Below are 17,788 nucleotides of genomic sequence, written 5' to 3' on the forward strand. Positions count from 1 at the left end.
AATTAAATATATCTTAGATGGAAAGAAAAAAGGGATTAAAACAAAAATTAACCTAGGAAAAATTCTGTCACTGACATAGATTATCTAGACATCAGCTCATAATGCACTGGGAGATCTACAGTATACTATGGTATATTTAAGGCACAAAGCTTTATGAGGTTTGAGGTGGCTGCTTACAACAGGAGCTTAAAGAAAGAGATGAAAAAAAGATACTTCATAAAAGCAGAATTTAATAAAATTTTAATTGCAAGGAGTAAATCAAAATGAAAATTTGAAAAGTTAAAGCATATTTGTGTTTATTTATAGATTGTTATCACATGAATTATAAAGAAAAAAAGAATATCAGAATGGAACTGGATAGATGTATTCATGCTATGGCTAAGAATAAACAATGTTCCTACATATCATGGTTAGTGAGAACATTATCAGTATAACAGGGAATTGTGATTATTTAAAAATATGTAGAACTTACTTAATCTGTGCTTTAGAAATAACTGTATATAGTGTTATAAGCTGAAAAGACTTCAAAAGAATACCAAATATACACCTGTGTATAAGAATTCAGAAAAGGCTGCATTCTGTAAAGTCAATCAGCTGCATTAAAAATGACACAAATCCAAAACAAGATGCATGTTATATAAAAAAGGACTTTGTAAGATTTGCTTGCTGCATTAAATCCACAGTTTAATCCACGAAATTTCCTTTTAATTATCATTTAGACAGAAGCATGCAAATAGTTCTAGAATCTACTTAAGAGTCTTCCCCATATCCACTACGGCTACATATTCCCTTTTCAGGAGCTAAGCAGGTATTCGGGCAGCTGCTTCCTCCTCTGCATCCGCTCGGTTTGCGTTAATTTCTGCAAGTGTTCGGCCGAACCGTGCCCATTCATCATTTCGGGGGACAGCAATCTGCTGTTAAAAGAAATACAATGTTCTATGTACACTGAAATAAAAGATCATCTTACCTACTATTATTCAGTGTTTTCAAATACTTTTCCCATTAAGAAGTAATAATTGACCTGAATGGCCTTTCCATAATTACAGAGACTATACCAATGATTTATAACATTTCAAAACAAAAGATAGTGTTTGGGAAGTGTGTTGTGACAGCCTCAGAAACGATTTTGCTATTATCATCATCCGTGCAAGAGAGAATGACAACGATGCTCTGTAAATATAACTCCTATGCACTATCTCATGGATTTTGTTGGTGGGCAGGAATTCCTCAAAAATTTTTACTTCTTGCACCATTCCCAGTATGAAATAATTTGTGAAGCATGGTTCGTAAGATCTGGTTTCTTGTGTTTATTTTTGTTTGGAACCTAAGATAACCTTTCCTGATATCTTAATCCATCTTCATCAAAAGGTATGCTACTTCTTACCACTTTAGTGATGTACCAATAGCAAAAGGGGAAAGGAGGCTTGTGATGCTTTTGCCTCACTAAAGCAGTCCAATGACCAAAAATTTTTGACAGCTGTCATTATAATATTTGAGGAATCTGGCATGCCACATTAGGGCACAAAACATTGTGTGGCAAATGGATGTGCCTGCTTCTAAATCTACTGTATGACTTTAGACTATATTGGACAGTGATACCCAATATGGTAGCTACCAGACAAATGTGACTATTTATATTTAAATTACTTAAAATTAAATAAAATTAAAAATTCAGTTCTTCAGTTGTTCTAGCCACATTTTAAGTGTTCAATAGCCAAATGTGGCCAGTGGCTACCACGTTGGATAGTGCAGATACAGAGTAGTTCCATCTGTGCAGACAGTTCAACTGGCTGTTCTAAATGAGTCACTCTACCTCCCTCCAGATCTAATTGCCAGAGGCTGTGGGGTTTCCAGAGAGAATGGGGAATCATAAGGCATAGCAAAAGAAAGAGTGAATAAGGCGCTAGCCAGGGCTAAAACATGAGGAAATCACTCCTGAGCATTGTGTACAGTCAACCCAAACAGTAAAGATGAGAGAGCTGCAAGTCATCCTGTTGGGTTCAATAATAATGGCTTTGCAACAAGGCTCAAGGAGTCAAGATTGACATTTCACATAGTCATCAGATAACTCTTAAAAGATATTACTTTGATTTCCACTACCTGGCCCAAAGAAATCTATGAATACAGAAAAATAAAATTTTATCTCAATAACAATTCTGTAAAGCCCCAAAGTCCAACTATAACTCTGAATTTCTTCTGCCTGAAGAATTTCTAATTTCCAGCAATGCATGCTTGAAGGTACTTCCAACATACGATACTACCCTCAAAATCTGCTGCATGGGGACACAGGACATTCAGTTTAGAAAGAAAATTAACCTCAAGAGTTGCTTCTATAGTGAAAAGTAAGTTTTATCAATTCATGAACTCCAAAGACTAGTTTTAGCCACAAAGATACTGCCACTGCAATGCTGTGAAAGCTAAATAGATGTGTCAAAATTATAGGCAGTGAGCCTCATACCTCTCCCACATCATATATAACAATCTGTCCTTCAGAATCACCCACGGCAATCTCTCTTCCAGAATGGGTCCATCTTACACGATTAAGAGCAGGATTACCTTCCACAGAAATGCTGGCAGTTGGCACCTAAAGTCATTTAAAATATAGTGTAGTGTTAAAAGTTTCATCAGGATTTCTATAAACATGTAAAACTAATTCTTCTTTCTTCCAATCTGGCTACATTTTTTAAAACAAAGATGAAAATAGATAAAGAATTTTCCTGACTTTCTTCCTGTTCAGTGATACATTCTGAAGGACATTATAGTCAATCCTTGAAAATGGCTTGGGAAAATAACTTAAGCCCTTATATAAGAAATTTTCACATAACTGGATACATCATTTTGAAAGATCTTCTCTTTAATAAAGGATTCTTTGTTGTTTTAACTTCTTTAAGAAGTCAAGCCATTTGAAAACAGATGGCCAAAACCTCACTTAAAGAAACATCTCAAAAGCCTTCATAAACAGATTTATGGTTCAATTTTAGAGGACAGGAATTACTTTTGTAGTTTGCATCTCTGTTAGCTAAAACCTGTGATTTGATCCACAGTTGCTAGAAACAGTTCATACTAAAGATGCAGTATGGGTCTTTCCAAAGCCCCTGTTCCCATGAACTGTCTGGAGCAGGGCAGGATGATGTCACCAACACAATGGCACCATCCCCTGGAATCTGACTGTACCCTCTGCTGTGCTAGGGAAAAAGAAATTATTTGCCACGCATGGGACAAACCTTCAATGTTTGACTCAGAACACTATCACAGTGATTTTTAAATTTTTGAAATCTGATTAAAAATAATCCTACTATTTGACACGAGTCATCCTCAAATAATTAATTTAACCTTCTAGAGTGCCAAAATTGTTCTAAGAGAAAAATTATAACCTAGATATTTTCTCTGAGTTAGCAAATTATAGAAAAGATCCAAATTTTACTGTCACCACAAATGTCTAACACCAAAATCCAAATTAAGAAAAAAAATTGGTCTCATTCTAGGTAACTAGAAATGTATAATCAAGTCCAGTCATCTAGCCAGTCAATACCTTTCCATAGCAGTATCTGAATGTTCCTCTTCAAACTACTAAAGCACGAGTTAGCACAGTGTTAAAATTCTTACATTTCCAGTATATAATTTCCTTGTCCTGTATAACCAACTAACTTACTTCAAGGGATTTTGGACACTTGCCACTAGAAATATGAAGAGATGTGGGAAAGAGTGGGCTGTGGGAGAAGGCATCAAGAGACTTTCTCCTCAAAAACTTTTATTGGCAGAACTGCTAACATTACTTCTTACCACCACACAGCAATACAGAACTCTAAGAACACTTCAAGCCTCTCCACATTGGTAAAAATAAACCTGGTTAAACATAAATAATAGCTGCAGTTAAATTTCATTCCTAATAACTCATTTTAGTATAGCAGTTAGGAAATTTGATGATTTCTATATTAATTTTATAGTAACAGTAACACTCTGTTTTCAGTGTTTCATGGAACAAGTCATCAAAATACGTTTTGCTTCATTCAAATAAGTCAGCCTAAGACTAATATTTATGGATAATATACAATTCTATCAAGGCTAAGAGATAATTTAGAAATTCAGAATTAAGGCTAACATATGTCAACAATCTGAAACTATCTGCTTTCTAGCCTATGAATCAAAAATATCCCAGTTGCCTTATAAATGAGACTTTGTCAGGACATTAGAGACAGGATAGTGTTTTTTAGAAGTAAAAGGAAATGCCCCAGTCCTCTTGGCAACAATATTTCTCCCTTCAGTTCTGCACAGCATGGTGTTTATTATTTAGGGTACAAAGCTTATTTGGTTTCTTTGTGATGAAGCTACAATCACAGAGTCCTTTTACATGTCTTGGGATAAAAGGAATTTCACAAATTACTCAATAAATCTCCAATTTTCTATTTTTCAGTGCAATTTTTGTTATTTTCCTGCTCACCTCTGTGTCATTATTGAGATTCCACAAATCCAGCCTACCCATGCCATCCACACAGGCAAACAGGGCTGGGTGGGTGGGTGACCACATAACATCATAAACATAGTCTGAGTTATCTTCAAATGAGTACAAAGGCTTGTTATTCTGAAAGGAAAAAGTTGATTTTTAGCACAGTCAAAATATGACATATATTCAACAGGTATGATAACATTTTATGATACTTAACTCAGCCTAGAAAAAGTTCCTATAATTTGTTTCACTAAAGAATTACCTGGAGTTATGAACTAAGAATCAATGACTGGGGCTTCCCTGGTGGCGCAGTGGTTAAAAATCTGCCTGCCAATGCAGGTGACATGGGTTCGATCACTGGCCCGGGAAGATCTCACATGCCGCGAAGCAGCTAAGCCCGTGTGCCACAACTACTAAGCCTGCACTCTAGAGCCTGCGAGCCACAACTACTGAAGCCCATGCGCCTAGAGCCCATGCTCCGTAACAAGAGAAGCCACCGCAATGAGAAGCCCGTGCACCGCAACGAAGTGGAGCCCCCATTCGCTGCAACTAGAGAAAGCCTGAGTGCAGTGACAAAGACCCAACATAGCCAAAAATAAATAAATAAAATTAATTAATTAATTAATTTAAACAAAATCAGTGACTGGATTGCATTTTCTGTTTAACCTGTAGACACCATACTGTTTAAAAAAAGGAATAGAATGTGCTTTAAAAACATTTCAATGAGAGGATTCTGGAAAGATGGGAGCAATGGCAGTATACTTTTTGAATCTCCTCTAAATCTCCCCATAAACCCAGACAAAGCAATGAGGATAGCAAAACCAAAGATTCACCGGCAACATCTACACTAAAATCAGGAGACAAAGCTCCAAATGTAAGCAGGTGGAAACAAACCTTGGACTACTATGAGATCTGCACAGTACATCTGTGTGGGAAGAAGTACGGGAAGGCACAAGGGCTTCTGACAGCTGGAGAATAGAACAGAAGAGCCTCACAGTCCACAGCGGGTGCTCACTGGACAGTGTGGGGGTCAGTCTGGGAGCAGGAGCAGAGACTGGGAGGGAGTTCAACAGAATTCAATTTATAAATAATTGTAGGCAGACTCCAGTGTGATATAAGTAAGGTCTAATGATGCAGTCTGAGCCCGATAAACTTGCAAAATTAACAAATCAAAGCTCCCTTTTCAAGACAGTCTCACCAAAAAGAAACTGCCAGGAATGGAATCCAAGTTATGGAATACAGCACAATAGGGACAAAGCAAAGAGAAGGTTCAGATAAAGGTGGTGGAGAGGAACAGAAAAAGGTACATTTCAGAAAGTACAAGATAGAGGGATAAATACCCACTTTGCAAAAAACCCAGAAGAGCTTTAACCTAGACTATGAAACCAGAAAAGCTAACCTTGCCATTCCCTTCCTCTTAAATGTAGAGAAAAACTCATTTCACTAATAGACAATAACCAACAAAAAAAGGATCTCACTCAAATCTTACACAAAGTTATTGTGGCAGATCTTTAATAAGTGTGTCATGACAACTAATGGGAAAAGAACAGCCTTTCAACAAATGATGCTGGGACAACTGGATATGCACATGCAAAAAAATGAAGTTGGACCCCTCCTTCCTCACATCATATACAGAAATTAACTCAAATATATCTTAGATCTAAATATAAGAGGTTGGGCTTCCCTGGTGGCACAGTGGTTGAGAGTCTGCCTGCTGATGCAGGGGACACGGGTTCGTGCCCCGGTCCGGGAGGATCCCACATGACGCGGAGCGGCTGGGCCCGTGAGCCATGGCCGCTGAGCCTGCGCGTCCAGACCCTGTGCTCCGCAACGGGAGAGGCCACAGCAGTGAGAGGTCCGCGTGCCGCAAAAACAAACAAACAAACAAACAAATAAATAATAAAACTATAAAACTTAGGAGAAAGCATAGGAGTAAATCATTGTGACTTTGGACTTGACAATGATTTCTTAGATAACAAAGGCACAAATAACAAAAAAAAACAAGGATAAATTTGGCTAAATCAAAATTAAATACCATTATGCTTCAAATAATACCCTCAAGAAAGTGAAAAGACAACCTATACAATAGGCAAAAATATTTGGAAATAATATACCTGATAAGTGCGACTTGTATCTAGAACTCTTACAACATTTTAATAAAAAGGCAAATAACCCAATTAAAACTTGGGCAAAGTTTTAACAGACATCCCTCCAAAGAAGATCTACAAATACAAATAAGCACTTGAAAAGATGCCCAACATCATTCTCCATCAGGGGAATGCAAATCAAAACCACAATGGTGGGCTTCCCTGGTGGTGCAGTGGTCGAGAGTCCGCCTGCTGATGCAGGGGACACGGGTTCGTGCCCCGGTCCGGGAAGATCCCACATGCCGTGGAGCGGCTAGGCCTGTGAGCCATGGCCGCTGGGCCTGCGCGTCCGGAGCCTGCGCTCCGTGACAGGAGAGGCCACAACAGTGAGAGGCCCGCGTAACGCAAAAAAAAAACCAAAAAAAACCCCACAATGGGATATCATTTCATAGCACCAGGATGGCTCTAATAAAACCCAAAAACCACTGAATTGCACACTATAAAATGGTGAATCTTATGGTATATGAACTGTATCTCAATAACAGTTATTTTAAAAAAGAAAGAAGAGATAAAGTGAATTTTTAAAAAAACTGATAGACAAAGATTAACAAAGATATACCTATAATGGCAGGCCCTAAAAAAACCCAAAGCAATACTATAGAATACAAAAGTCTTAATTTAAGAGAACTCTCCTAAAAGAAAAGACAGCTTGAAACTTCATATTAAAGAAAATCCTGTGTATGTAGGACATTCAACCCTTTAAAAAAAAAAAAAAGATTTGATCATCCAGATTTTTTTTTTTTTTTTTTTTTTTTTTTTTTGCGGTATGTGGGCCTCTCACTGTTGTGGCCTCTCCCGTTGCGGAGCACAGGCTCCGGACGCGCAGGCTCAGCGGCCACGGCTCATGGGCCCAGCCGCTCCGCGTCATGTGGGATCTTCCCAGACAGGGGCACGAACTCGTGTCCCCTGCATCGGCAGGCGGACTCTCCACCACTGCGCCACAAGGGAAGCCCAATCATCCAGATTTTTAAAGACTAAGTCTTGAGTAAAGAAAAAAAAAAAATCAGATTGTCATCAGACTTTTTTTGTGTGTGTGGTACATCGGCCTCTCACTGTTGTGGCCTCTCCCGTTGTGGAGCACAGGCTCCGGATATGCAGGCTCAGCGGCCATGGCTCACGGGCCCAGCCGCTCCACGGCACGTGGGATCTTCCCGGACCAGGGCACGACCCCGTGTCCCCTGCATCGGCAGGCGTACTCTCAACCACTGCGCTACCAGGGAAGCCCCATCATACTTTTTGACAATGCTTTTTGCCAGAAAACAATAGAGTAACATATTTAAGGTAATCAAAAAGAAATGTAAACTGTGGATTTTACATACAGCCAAACTGACCTTCATAAACAGATAGACTCTTCAGAATATGGGAATAATGCACCCACGAGCACCTCCTGAGGAATCTACTGCAGAATAAGCTTCAAATGACCAAAAAGAATGAAGAGATGTCAACATAAGGACTGGGGGACACCAAGTGATTCACGAGGGTAAGCTTCTCTTTACAGAATTATAAACATCTACAACTATACACGACAATATGAACAGTACCACAAGAATGCAAAACCCAGATTGTGAGAAACTAATAGGACAACCAACTTGGTTTCTTCAACAACAGCAGTAGCAAGAAAACAAGACAGGGAAGGAAACCCTATTTTAAGAGAGTGGCTCAAAAGATATGTCAATCGCAAATAAATGAACCTCATTTGGATCCTGCTTCAAACAAGTAAATAGTAAAAAAAAATTTTTAATGGAACGCTGGCTATTTGATGAAATTAAGGAATCACTATTCATTTTTGGGGGGTGTGACAATGATATGGTAGTATTACAGTTTTTTTTAATGACTATTTTTTAGAGATACATACTATATATTTATAGATTAAATGATATGTCTGCATTTAAAATAATCCAGGACTGGGGAGGGAATATAAACGGGAATAGATCAAACAAGATTGGTCACGTGTTGATAATTTTAGAAGCTAGGTAATGAGTACAATGGTTTCATTATACTCCTCTTTCTGCTTTTGAATCTACTGGGAATTTTCCATAATAAAAAGTTTAAAATTATAAATTTAAAATTTTCAGATATCATAGTAAATGTCAACTGCATGATTATCTTAATAGCCAAAAATGTCTGTTTGTAATTAAGAAAACAAAAATTTTAACAAAACTTATAAGTAAGCTAAAAACAGAAACTAAGAGGGTTTTTTTCCTTCTTAAGGTCATTATTTTCCTATAACTCTCCTTGGCAACAATGCCAAGTGAAGTCTCCCTCTGAGGTAGTTTTCAACTTGGGATGAGTATCACAGTCATCTGCAGAGTTTTTAAAAAATCCAGATGCAGGGCCCCACCCTCAATGTACTTCATCAGTCTTTTTGGTGTTGCTCCACTAGAGATTCTGATGCACAACAACGATTAAGAAACACCGTGCTAAGACCCGTAAATCCTGAGGCAATTGTATACTTCTTCAAGAAAATCCCAATTTTAGGCAATTTTATGGTCTCTCATCAAAGACTTAAAAGAGAAGTTGTTCACAGTCATGTGCACATGCTCGACTCTATAAGAATCTGTACTGGTCTACAAGATTTTTTTAATTAATGTTTAATTTTTATTTTTAAAGAAGGGGTTATCAGAAAAATGGGCAGACTTAAACAGGCACTTCACGAAATGGCCAATAAACACATGGAAAGGAGCTTAAGATAACCTCTTTAGTCTCAAGGTAATACAATGAAAACCAAACTGCAATACAACTATACCCATCAGAGTAATTAAAATGAAAAAAAAGGCAGAAAATACCAAGTGTCAGCAAGGTTGTAGAGCAAGGAAAACTTTCATATGCCACTGGTGAATTATAAACTGGTAAAACTATTTTAGAAATTTGCTTGGCAGTATCAACTAAAGCAGAATGCATGCGTACCTTATGGCCAAGTATTTCCCTCCTAAGTATATGCCCAACAGAAATGAGCACTTGTGTCCATCAAAAGACACCTACAACTATGCTCATAGTAGCATTATCCATAACAACCCCAAACTACAATCAACCCAAATACCATCAGCAGCAGAATGGATAAATTATGGTATATTTACATAAGGGAATAGTATATATCTGAGAGAATAAACAACCTACGACTACCTTCAACAATATGGAATAACTCTCACAAACATAATGTTGAACAAAAGAAGTCAGATACAAGTAAGTACATATCATATGATTCCATTTTTTATAAAATATGAAAAATGTTATATAAAAATTAGATTAAAACTTACATAAAAATTACATCTCAAGTGAAAAAGAAGATTGCTGAATATCTCAGGAAATTATTAAATAAAATATTTCATCTATTCAGTGGACTATGATACAGCCAGAGGCAAAAAGTAGGATGTATTATAACTGGGTAAAAGATTATATTAAAAATAAAAATACACTAAATGGAAACATGTTCCCAAATTTTAAATGTAATTAGAAACCTTTGTAATTTTTTCAAGTTTAAAAAACACAGTCATCCAAGGATTAACAATTCTTCCCCCTCAAAGAGAAAGAAAGCATACATACAACACCAAAATTGTTTCAAAATATATTAATTTTATATATGATACTGCAAATTAAAATCCCAAATGGATCATTTGAAGTACTTTTTAATAGTAATACTTTTTCTTAACTTGAAGAGAACTTCTGCCTAAGTGGAAGAGGGGCAGCAGGAGAGAGCTGAAGAGGGGCGCCGGATATAAACTCTCATCTCAGGGCTACCGATAACTAGTTTTAAGGCTTTGGAGAAGTCACTTCTTCATTCCAGGCCCCTATTTCCTTATTTACAAAACAAAAGTTCTGTATCAGTGGTTCTGAACCTTGACTATACGTTGTAATCCCGCTAACCCTGGAGGGATTTTCAAAATTATGCTGTTGCCTGAGTCCCTTTAGATATTATGATTTAATCAGTCTGGGGTGCCAGGTGAGCACTAGAATTTAAAAAAATTGCCAAGGTGATTCTAATGTGACCAAAACTGAGAATTACTGAACTACATGATGTCTAAAGGTCACTGCAGCTCTAAAATTCTTATAAACAAAAGGTTTGCAAACATTTTTTTCAAAAGAATGAATCAAAAGAATGTATCATTCTTTGAACAATAGATAGCATTTGAATAATCAAAGGTAACTCATTCTAGTACAGTGGTGAATAAATAAATAAATAAACACTGTAGGGTCAAGGGACAAACCATATTTTTTTCTGAGCTCTTTACAGTAATGGGTTAAATAGTGTCCCCCCACTCCCAGCCCCCTGCCAAATTCAAGTCTATGTGGAACCTGTAAATGTGTCGATATTGGAAAAAGGGTCTTTGCAGATGTAATTAAGCTGAGGTTATACTACTTAGAGTAGGCCCTAAATCTAGAGCACGACTGTTGTCTTAAAAGAAGAGAGAAATTTGGACAGAGACAAGTAGGAAAAGCTCCATGCGATGACAGAGGCAGAAACTGGAGTGATGCAGCTGGAAGCCAAAAAGCACAAGATTGCTGGCAACCACCAAAAACTAGAAAAGAGGCATGGAAAGAGGAACAGATTCTTCCTTAGAGCCTCCAAAAGTAACCAACCTTGCTAACACCTTGATTTCAAACTTCTAGCCTCCTGTGAGAGAATAAATTTCTGTTATTTTAAGTTACCCAGTTTGTGGCAATTTGTTACAGCAGCCCCAGGAAACTAATACAGTAATTCTGTATTTTTCTGGAGGTAACTGAGGAGTTCTAGACTAATAACCAAAAGAGTCCCTATAGTAAATCCATGAACATAACAGTGAGGTGCTCTCCAGAGAAATGGGAAGTATGTCCTCACTTGGATCGGGACAGAAATAAACAGATTCTCATTAAAAAGAAACAATTCCAAGGGCAGAAATACCGTCCTATATAACCTGATGGAAGATACTAACTTTTTCAGAAGGAATGTGTCTATTAAAAGCAATGGGGGCTTCCCTGGTGGCGCAGTGGTTGAGAGTCTGCCTGCCAATGCAGGGGACACAGGTTCAAGCCCTGGTCTGGGAAGATCCCACATGCCGCAGAGCAACTGGGCCCGTGAGCCACAATTACTGAGCCTGCGCGTCTGGAGCCTGTGCTCCGCAACAAGAGAGGCCGCGATAGTGAGAGGCCCACGCACCGCGATGAAGAGTGGCCCCCGCTCGCCACAACTAGAGAAAGCCCTCGCACAGAAACGAAGACCCAACACAACCAAATATAAATAAATAAATAAAGCAAAACTGTAAAAAAAAAAAAAAAAAAAAAAAGCAATGGAAATATACAGAAGCAGTCTTACAAGAAAAATGAAGACAGTGCCCAGTTCAAGCACTGTTCAGGAGACAGCATCTCAGTCAATGGATCCTGAGGATTACCACCCACGGCAAGGTTATCTCTATGTGATGATGAATGAATCACGCTGTCTTTGCTTGATGCCACTAAACATTCAAATCAGAAAACTCCTTTTGTTCCAATTCCTTGCTAACCAAGCAACCTTCGGATTATAATTTGGCTTCCCGTGTGGGTTGTCTACAGGGAAACAATGAGCTGGTCAGGCGAGCGTGAGTATTTAGGCCTTCTGGCAGTTGTTTCTCATTGTAAATTAATAAATTGACCTTCTCCAACGCATCAGTGTCTTAGAAGCCTGTGAGTTCTAGTCAGCACTCCGTAGCTAATCGAACCTAGCAGACTGACAAAATTGAGTTTCTGACTATGCAAAGGATAGGCTGGACACTGGCCAACAAGTTACTATGGTATTTTCTAATAGTTAAAAAGGTTAAAGCTTTTCAAATAAGTGTTGAGCCTGGAATATACTGTGCATACATTAAAACATTTTGCCCTCCAAACAAATAATTCCTATATTTTGAGAGTAATCTGTAACAAGTATGGTTAAATGTGGTCGGCATATTAAGCTCATTTATCAGGTTGACCCCTAATCAAGTGCTTATGGAATCCTCAGGTTACCTTCAAGAAGCTTCTACTCCTCACATACTCTTGCTACCATTTTTCAGGACTGCCAAAGTGTTTCTGCTGTGAATTTTCAAATTTGGTATTTTAAAAAGTTAACAGTATCTTTCAAATATATTAGAAGCAATGTCCTGGCCGGTTTAAATTAACCTTCACCAAAATGTGGAAAACGATCTATCTTCATCTTCTTTACTAAAAATAACTGAGTTTCAAAAAAGTAAACAATTTGATGATCCAGAACTCTGTCACTACATTAAAATTCCTGACTCTGCAAAAATCAGAAGCAGACGACAGAAGTAGATTACTTGAAACTAAATTTGAGGCGGTAACAAATTGAGATTTCTAGGGACTTTTTAGAGGACTTATAGAAAGGGAGAAAAAGAAAGAATCTTGTTTTGCTATTGGGGCAGAGACAGATCTTAAAGGATACAAAGACACAGCAATATCTAACGATTCGTTCTCCCAGTTTATGGGGGCTCAATTCTTAGAGTTAGAAAACACTTAAAAAGTAAAGGCAAAGAAAAACATTTCAAGTCTGTTAAATTCATGAAGGTAAAGATACTGGTGTAAAAAGCTTAAAATGGAACTGGAACAATGTCTTTAAGAAGAGATTATTTTAAAACCTTGCCCATTATTCATTATCATTGTGTTGGAGAGCACAGAGGCTCTACCAAGTTTTCAGGGAAAAAATGAATACCAGCAACACAATTAACTATGAAGTATAAATCCAAGATCAAAACAATGACCTTGGGAGCCATAATATGGCCAAATAAAAAAAATGCTCAGCAGACTGTTGCTGCTCCACCCTTCACAGAGTAGAACTATTTGTGTGAAGATAAGTCAGAATAAAAGGTAATTCTTCTGATAAAGTTCTAGAGGGTACTTGCTATTCTACAAAAACACCCTGTTCTGTGTTGTCCTATCCTTTGGCCACTAACATTGGAGAGGTATGGTATGCATGGCGGGGGTGGGAAGTGGAGAGCCATGTATCACAGTTGAATGAATAAATGAGTTTTCTATATGAAGCTCACATAAGGAAGCAATGCCTAGCTCAGTTAGCAAAGAAAGAGATATGCCTGGCTGTCATTCTTATTCAGTAGGCAGTTCTATGTTGAAATATAGCAAAATACAGGAACAAAAAATATCAACCACCAATCAACCAGCTGTGTAGTACCACAAAAGCAAGCATCAATCAGTCTGCTATCATAAATATAAGTTTTGTTCTTGCTTAGGCAAGATGAAGTCTTCATTTTCCAGTCCTATTTGGTAATATATATAAGAATGGAAGCCTCAGATTTAAAGATAAAAGAAGGATGGCAAACTGAAACCGAGATATTAAAAATAATAAATCTACAAATAGATAAAAGATTCTTTTCAATTACTGAAAAAGGAAGCTGGCCAACAATCTAAGAAAGATGTAACACTTCCTGTGTCTCTATAAAGGACTACTAAGGTGAAAGCGTAACCAGAAATCTAGCCACTTACGTGGCTGCCTACAGCTGAGAGAGAGAGAGTTGGCTTCATCTTTCCAATTCTGCATCTTGCTTTGGTTTTACTAGCTGGATTATGCGTTTCTTTGCTGGTGGTTGTGAGAATCTTCTACATCTACCTTTTGCCACTGTATAAATCTCATTCAAAAAAAAAAATTCAAGAACAATCCAGGAAAGAAAACAGATGATTGACACTATATGCATTCAGACAGAGCGTCTGATCTCCATGAAGAGGAAAAGGAGGAACCGAATGAATATTAAGTGCCTATCATGCTAGACACTGGGTTAAGCACTATTTAATATGTTTTCCTTCATTAGACTTAAATGCTATTTTTATGCCTGCTAATTAATCCCAAACCTGAAAATGTTCAATTTTAAGAGAAAGTTTTCTAACTCACTAAGAAAGCATCAAGAAAGGACAAGAGTGAATAGTGAGTTCATCCCTGATTTCTGAGGCCAGCATTTGATAAATAAATGAGTTCCACTGTCATAGTGAAGAATACCTCTTAAGACCACTAGGTTTTCTCAAAGAAATTGAAGAATCAAATAAAGTTAGGATAAGGCAGACGGAAACATGAAAAAACACAGCTTAAAATTTAACTTAAATAGAATCTGATATTTCAAGTATGCAGCTTTGCCAGCAGCAATGTAATACTGCAGAAAAGCCAGACAGAAAAGTCAAGGCACTTTAATTTTTAAATGGGGTCAAATGAAACTACAAGGCCTATCACAGGAAGAAATGTTCCCTACCTGGATTTGCCGTGAGACTTTCAATGAGGCAGGGCAATGTCACATCTACCTGGAATTGCTGTGGGATCAGGAAGCACTTTATAACATAAATGGTTTTTCAAAGCTGATTAAAACCCAGACAAACTATTTAAATTATGTATTGCAGAAAACAAAAATGTATATGCATCCATATATATGTACATAGAAGTCTTTACACAATACTTTCTTAATGATTCCAGTTTATGATGTATAGTCTCACTGTATAAGACTTACTGTACCTCAGGTTTTATCTATCTTTTCTCCGGTTTCCATCAGCTCTGTGAGCCAATGCAGTTCTGAATAGCTTCTAAAAGCTCTTCAAAGAGCAAATGCACAGCTTTTGTGTTGGGCTATAGGGCAGCTACGTGAGTGCCATGTGAGATCCTCAGCGGCTTTTCCTCCAACTCAGTTCAGGGTAAGCAGTTTTGTGCTTGAAAAGCCTGAAGTGGTGGGAAGATTGGTCTTGGTCATGTGTGGGATTACCACACTTGTCAGCCTACTTTTAAGAAAACTTCAACATCTAGTTGTTCATTCATGTTCTGTGTAACTTATTAGGTTTGATCTATCAGTAAATCATTCTAAGCTATTAGGAGGCTTTTTGTCTTTCCCATGTAGTAATAGAGCACCACCTTGTGTCAGAAACCTGAGTACTTGACTAGACATCTGTTTTTAGATACCTTAGTTGTCCAAAGTTTTACTGTCCAGTCAAATGATGAAGTGACAAAAAGATGTGAGAAGTCCACTGCTCCAACAGCTGCATGACAATGAATACCAGTAATTGGTCCTTGATGCCCTTCGAACATCTCACTGATTCCAGCTTTGCTGTTTCATAAGAGTGAAAATAGGGAAATCTCTTGTAAGTAGACCACTTATAAATATAAGTTATCATGGGTTTATTTATTACACTTTGACATAATTTCAACAAACTTAACTCTGTGCTCCTAACACATAAGAATAATTATGTTGAGTGTTACCTATCCAGATTTGATAAGGCTACTTAAGTGGTTAAGTACATTTTGGAACCATAAACATCATGCTATTGATGACAGAAATCAAAAGTCCAATATCTGAGGTTCTGAGGTGGTGGAATAGAGACAAATGAATGCTACATGTAAGAGAGAGAATCTGGGCTACTTTTAAATCAAAAGCTTTGAAGTGAAGGTGATCTGTACTTGAGATGAAATCAGAACACTCAATTTTTTTTTAAAGGAAGCAATTGATAAGGTGCTAGACAATTTCAAAACAGGTTGAACAGCAGGAGAAATACTAGTCAATTTAAAACGTGTATGTGACATCATTACTGTGCGATTATCAGGAGGACTGAACTAAGGCTCAAAGTCCAAATAAATCAAGATGGAAAAACAGCTGAAAATCTTATTTACAACTTTAAAGGTCAGTATGTGGCATGTGCATTTTGTATCTGTAACTGCTGAATGCTACTTCCTACCACTAACTTTTGTGAGCACGTCCACACGTACAAAAATCACAACACACCACAACCCTCAAAATCCAGAACACATCATGATCCAAAATAACCTTTTATTTTAAAAAAGTATTTAAGTTTTAATTTTATATACCTGAATTTAAATAATTTGTCACAAATAACGAGTGGCTCTAGGACAGATTTCTACTTGAATAAGAGGCAATTTGTTTTAATACGATTATTCAAGAGAGAATTTTAAATAATTGTAAATTCCAGTTTAGATTTACCTGCCATGGCGGCATGCTGTGTACACAGAACCTTCTTCACTCCCAACAACGAAGTTGTTGACATCTCCAACAGGGAAGGACATAGATGTCACAGCGACTGCCTTTGACTGTTTATGAACCAATTCCATGCTATCCTACACAGAAAAAATTGAGTAAATTATTTTGTAAACTTATAATTTTTAATTTTTTAAAGAAAATTTTCTAGTCTTATTTAGTTTATAAACAATTATTTTACTATACTACTTATATAAATTTAGTTTGATTAAATGAAGCAGGTTTGAAAATGAAGTATATATACCTCAAATTACATTTATACATGTTTAGATTTATAAACTTTTACTATAATACTATTATAAAACATTTATGAAAAACATAAGCTAGGGTTTATATAGACTTTAAAAAAAATACCAGTATTTGCCTCAAAATTTCAGAGCTTTCCAAGTTTAACCTACCTGTGGATGGGAAAGCATGTCCAGACTCCATGAACAAATTTTTCCATCAGTAGAGATACTAATCAGATTGTGAGCGTTCTGTGTTCCAACAACATTTACACAATATACAGGATGCTAAAGAAAGCGATATTAAAGAAAGTTTTCTGGGATTATTTACCAAAAAAAAAAAAAGAAATAATTTTTACTGTATAATCACAGGTGTTCTGTTTCATATCCAGTCTCATATCTTGACAGCATTTTTAATGTGAAGTTCGATGCTATTCCGTAGATTAGCAAAACATTATCTCAGAAGAGAGATGAGTTTCTAATAAAATAGATTTCCAAAAATACAAAGAAAAAAAAAAAGCCTTCAGTTTTGGTTGCTAAATGATGAGAAATTCACACAGCAAAGGAAACACATTTTGAGACTACTCTGATGGACACTACTAAGTATTTAATGGTGAAAGAAGACAGAAATCTAATGGAAATAACCCCTTTGCTTACTGTGTGTGCTGCAGCTGACAGTGGAGTTCTTTGCACTGGAGTTCTTTTATTGCTACGGTTATCCCACAGCACAATCTGGCCTGAATATGTACCACCAACAACCAGATTTGGATGAAATTTTGCAAATGTAGCAGACATAACGGCTGACTGCAAATAAGCAAGATTTTTATATTTAAGGTTCAAATGGAAGAAGCGTGACAAGTTATAAAAATAAATCTATATCCAAAACATTTTCCCCTTTATTGTAAAGTATCAGAGATTATAAAACCAGTAAATAAATACACTTAAAAATTTCATTTTGCTTTAGAACATAAGATACAGCTTTAGAATAGT

General features: G+C 37.0%; 1 protein-coding gene across 2 annotated transcripts in view; it reads right to left on the reverse strand.

Moving 5' to 3' along the window:
* Positions 1-658: 658 nt before the first annotated feature.
* DYNC1I2 (dynein cytoplasmic 1 intermediate chain 2) overlaps positions 659-17,788 on the reverse strand; it is a gene marked incomplete at its 5' end in the record, with an annotated part of 52,321 nt that continues 35,191 nt past the window's right edge. Inside the window, 7 exons of one of the 2 annotated variants that reach the window (XM_081241782.1) lie at positions 659-911; positions 2,459-2,584; positions 4,442-4,582; positions 15,488-15,632; positions 16,521-16,654; positions 16,973-17,086; positions 17,456-17,602. In XM_081241782.1, the coding sequence (XP_081097908.1) occupies positions 801-911; positions 2,459-2,584; positions 4,442-4,582; positions 15,488-15,632; positions 16,521-16,654; positions 16,973-17,086; positions 17,456-17,602 (918 nt within the window). In that variant the 3' untranslated portion in view covers positions 659-800. Of the gene's footprint in view, positions 915-2,458; positions 2,585-4,441; positions 4,583-15,487; positions 15,633-16,520; positions 16,655-16,972; positions 17,087-17,455; positions 17,603-17,788 lie in introns of both variants that reach the window. The other variant, XM_081241781.1, reaches the window with a different exon arrangement.

Source organism: Mesoplodon bidens, assembly GCF_964165515.1.
Source record: "Mesoplodon bidens genome assembly, chromosome: 8".
NCBI lineage: Eukaryota > Metazoa > Chordata > Mammalia > Artiodactyla > Ziphiidae > Mesoplodon > Mesoplodon bidens.